The sequence below is a fragment of the Salmo trutta genome, chromosome 31 (genome assembly GCF_901001165.1).
Source record: "Salmo trutta chromosome 31, fSalTru1.1, whole genome shotgun sequence".
Classification (NCBI taxonomy): domain Eukaryota; kingdom Metazoa; phylum Chordata; class Actinopteri; order Salmoniformes; family Salmonidae; genus Salmo; species Salmo trutta.
In genome coordinates this window covers 34141213-34146390 of record NC_042987.1, presented here as the reverse complement: position 1 = coordinate 34146390, position 5178 = coordinate 34141213, and the positions used below count along the sequence as shown (strand labels likewise).

The 5178-nt window shown below is 40.7% G+C and overlaps 1 protein-coding gene across 1 annotated transcript; it reads left to right on the top strand.

Moving 5' to 3' along the window:
• The first annotated feature begins 206 nt into the window (after positions 1-206).
• ahsg2 (alpha-2-HS-glycoprotein 2) lies at positions 207-4727 on the top strand. Its single transcript, XM_029726319.1, has 7 exons — positions 207-496; positions 1210-1320; positions 1413-1494; positions 1822-1979; positions 2510-2617; positions 2820-2897; positions 4012-4727. Exons 1-7 carry the CDS (start codon positions 287-289, stop codon positions 4399-4401), a joined length of 1137 nt encoding a protein of 378 aa, XP_029582179.1. The 5' UTR covers positions 207-286; the 3' UTR covers positions 4402-4727.
• The last annotated feature ends 451 nt before the right edge of the window (positions 4728-5178 follow it).

Genomic DNA, 5178 nt, shown 5'->3' with positions numbered 1-5178 from the left:
AAACTTTGACATCTACCTGCTGACACCAATGCACCTGATCACCCCAGACTTTGTCAGTCTAGCATTTATCTTGGCAACATTCCACATGGGGTTCAGGCTGAGGATTCTTGCACAACCCACACGGTACACAGAAGTCCGGGGTGGACATGTGTTTACCTTGGCTCTGTGGTGAAGTTTAAAGTGCAGGCTATATACCAGGGCATGTGGACTCAGTCATTCTTCTAGTGTACCCCCGTCATTACCTGCTACAATACTTCCATCCTCTCACCCTGTCCTAACCCTCCTGATGATGAGTCGCCTGGGTATAGCCTTGGTTTTGGGGCTGCTGACGGGGGCATGGGCCCAGTTGTTGCTGCATAATGTGACCCGTCCGCCTTGCGACTCACCCGACGTGGTAGCTGCAGCCCTGGTGGCCCAGGATTACCTCAATGGCCAGCACACTCACGGCTACAAGTACGCTCTGAACCAGATCGATGACATCAAGATCATAACCAAGGTGAGCCAGAGCTGGAGCATGGATAATAGAATAATCCACAGAGTCACATAGCCTGTACTTTAAACTTCATCTCTATATGCCTCATCTCTAGATTGGCATAGATGTATGATACAGTCTAGTGTGACGTCACACCAGGCAACATTCATTATTACAGATTGTAATGGAAATACCGGCCTCACGTAGATTGGACTTCTGTACTCGCAGAATGAGGCGGAATTATTGTTATGTTGTTTAAGTACAAACAATTTTTTTTTTTAAGTATGAAAATGTATGCACTCAATACTGTAAGTCTCTGTGGATAAGATCGTCTGATAAATTACTATAATGTAAAATGTAAATGTAAAGACAAGATACATTTTCAAGTTTATCTTAACTACCCAGGTCCTCACCAGTCTACAGCTTTGCAGATGTTTGAGACAGATAAAATAGACATATTTCGGTTTTGTTTACCCTAGTGTTCTAAGGAGTAATACACTTTTGATACAAAGCCCCTTTTTTCATGTGTTAACCTCTACAGTTAACCCTGGAGCTGTATTCACAGTGCTGATCTAGGATCAGTTTCACCTTTTAGATCATAATGAATGAGATTATATGGACGACTGGGGTGGTCTGATCCTAGATCAGCACTCCCACTCAGAGACACTTTATATTCTAATAAGAGCGCAGATATAATATATTCCCATTCAGTCATGCTCTCCAATGTTGTTCAATAGCCTGATGGATCAGAGATCTATCTGATGGAAGTGGACCTACTGGAGACAACATGTCATGTTCTGGACCCTACACCTGTCGCCAACTGCACCGTCAGACCGAAAGTAGTCACAGTGAGGCCAATTCTCCACTTTATTAAATACATTTTCTATTCTATGTAGTTAATTCCAATGGATCATTGGTAATGTTGTTTGTTGTTTTTTAGGCAGTGGAGGGAGATTGTGATGTGGTACTGAGAAAGGTTGGAGGAGTTATGTCTGTCACAGCTTTCAAGTGTAAAACTGAAGGTATGCAATCTTTATGTCACATCTTTTTCAATATAATCCAGTGAATTATATAATTTCACAATCCCGTTCCCCAGGCAAATAAAGTATAATCAACACATTCTGTGAACAAAGTCTGACAGCTACTGACTGGAGAGGTACCACAGAAGCGGGAAGGTGAGATCCCACTTGGCACACACTGGTTGAATCAACGTTGTTCCCATGTCATTTCAATGAAATTACATTGAACCCACGTGGAATAGATGTTGAATTGACGTCTGTGCCAGGTGGAATATATTCACACACATACTAATACACTCACCTCCTCTCTCTATCTGGTACCATGTCAAGAATCAACGGAGGACCTCTGTGTGGGCTGTGCCTCACTCCTTCCCCTTAACGACACTGCAGGCCTGGCCATGGTCTCTGCCTCGCTGGTCACCTTCAACAACAAGACAGGCAAAGAGTCATTGTTTGCAATCATGGAAGTTGGACGCATGTCAACTCAGGTAAAACATATTTTTCTGATCATATGATCATCATGTGGGCAAGTGCAATCTTCTAAAAAGAGTATGGTCATGTTTTTTTATGTCCAAATGAAGTAAACATTTTAACGGACAGTTTCCTGCACACAGATCTAGGCTTTTTTCTGTGTCCAGGAAACTGGCCCTACATGTAAAAAGTGAATAAGGGCTCCATTAGACAGGTTGCTGTTGATGTGGGGTTCCCGAGTGGTGCAGTGGTCTAAGGCACTGCATCTCAGTGCTAGAGGTGTCACTACAGTCCCTGGTTCGAATCCAGTCTGTATCACAACCGACCGTGATTGGGAGTCCCATAGGGCGGCGCACAATTGGCCCAGCGTCGTCTGGGTTTGGCCGGTGTAGGCCGTCATTGTAAATAAGAATTTGTTCTTAACTGACTTGCCTAGTTAAATAAAGATTAAATAAAACATCTCCTCTGTTTGAACATATACCTCCCATATACTAACTGTGACACAACTATAGTGGAAAGCTGTTATGTACTTCAACTCTGTTTGCAGGTTGTGTCTGGTGGAGCCAGATACTTGGCAGAATACGTTATAGTAGAAACTAACTGCACCGCTGATGACAGTGATGACAACTGTGTGCCACTGACCAATGCTATGGCAGTAAGTATACATTATATCATGGAAGGAGGAATGCCCAAACCTGCATTCAAATGGCCATACTAGCATACAACTTAGAATGCATGCCCAACACATTGTTTCATTCTAGGTGGTATGATAGTGCGGTTACTGAAACATACTCAATGTCTTGGTATTTAATCAGTACCACCATATGACAAGCTTACACGTTTCTTTTCTCTTTCAGCAACGTGGCTTTTGTCAAGTTGCTGGTGTGAGTTCTTTACACTCAATCCAGTGCAATATATTTGCTGCATCTTCAATGGTAAGAGAAAAGACATGCATTAATTCACACCTGTGAATAAGTAGGTGACTTGTTATCACTGATTTATTAATGTGTCTTCTATACTCTATAAAGGCTATATCTTATTTGAACCGAACAATATGAATGAATTAATGACATTTTATTTTCTGGTCAAATCGCCAGTTGGCAACCTATCCCTTATGGGATTAATTGACACATAAACAAACATTACAATAATTCACTGTGGTAATTAAATGATAATTCTTCTTCCAGTGTTCTCTGCATTGTGCATCGCATAAAGAGTGAAAAAAATGTAAGGTAAAAATCTATACATAATAGTGAATAAGGTTATCCAAACAATAATTATATCCTTAGAGCAGTAAAATAACATACATACATACATACAGACATACATACATACATACATACATACATACATACATACATACATACATACATACATACATACATACATACATACATACATACATACATACATACATACATACATACATACATACATACATACATACATACATACACACACACACACACATACATACATACATACATACACACATACATACATACATACATACATACATACATACATACATACATACATACATACATACATACATACATACATACATACATACACATACATACATACATACATACATACACACATACATACACACATACATACATACATACATACACACATACATACACACATACATACATACATACATACATACACATACACATAAATACATAATATATACAGATAAATAAATACAGAAAAAAATAGAAGGCTTTTGAACCCAGTCTGGCACAAAGAGAAGATTCATATGGGAGACAAGCCCATACACAATATTTAATACACACGTGCCATCTACCACATCGAAGATAAATATTTTTACAAATTAATTATAGGTAGCTTTTTTTTTTTTTATTCAAGGCTTTATCTAAATATTACGCAAACGGAAATACCCAATGGACAAAAAAACATTTCAGTTTCTCCTCATCACTCAGCCACATAATGCCAGGGTATATCAATAAATGCCACATGAAAACAAACCATTGCACTGACACAGTACTTTGACGACCTGTCTCTTGTTCTAATGTACAGGTGCCTATCGTGGACACCAATGGCACAGTCCCGGTGCCTGCGCCAGTGGTCCACGTCCACGCTGGTAACCTCCCCAAGGTCCACGGCCTGAGGCACCACAAACTCACCGCCCTCCACGACCCCGACCGCAGCGGCCTTCTGTCTGCCGAGTCTGGCGAGTCTGGCGAGTCCGAGGAGTCCATAGTGCCTGTGGTCCCCGTGGTGGTGGTCCCTGTAGGTACCGAAGCGCCCCCTGTGTTCGTAGTCGATCCAGTTGTAGGCACGGATGCACCTGTTGTATCTGGGGTGGTGAAGAGGGAAGCCCCAGAACCAGTGCCAGACAGCCCAGCTATTGTGTCTGCACCTCTTGCACCTGTGCCAGTGTGTCCAGGGAAGAAGAAATTTTTCTGAGAAGCGTTCAGATTTTACAAAGCACAGACTCTTTAATGTCGCAGTCATCAAACTGCATGCAGTGGGCCCACTGCATGATCAGAGAATACCACATAAGGGCTTGAGTCTGCTTCCTTGCTGAGTTTTCATTTTGCTTTTACAAGACCTTCATCATTAATTGGTTAGGCAGAGATTTACTACATCTTTACTAGCTATTTGTTTATGGGTGTTGTCATTGGGTTAAAATGTAGGTAATAAGGGTTAATTTACTACGCTCAATGCGCAATGGCTGTATGTACTCTGAACTGCTCTGTATCTAGGGGTAATAAAGAATGACAGTTTACTTACTTTCTCATGTGTCTTTCACAGCTAAACGAGACCCCAGCAGAAATTGGCTTTTTATTTATCTGACTTTGATGTCCAGCCCTTATATTTAGCCTTGCAATTAAGTGTTTAACCATTTTCTTTTCAGGACAACCAGGGCTACAAGTAGAAGACACAACTATTTGACATAAACTGTTGAATTCATGAGATTCATTTTTTGACAAATATATATATATATTATGCCAAAGCAAAAACCTGATCAGAATGAATTCAAATGAATGCTGTAAGTACAGAAATTGTTTTCTCAGTGGGAAATGAATATCCAACTAGTCAGTGACAACTGTTTGGAGTTCAGAGTTTATGACCACAACTATGTCAGCTTATTACAGTATTATAGACACTATGTCCTGGGATTTTCTATGATCTTCTGTGTAGAAGAACCCCTTACCTTCTAATGACTCTTGTGCAGCTTGT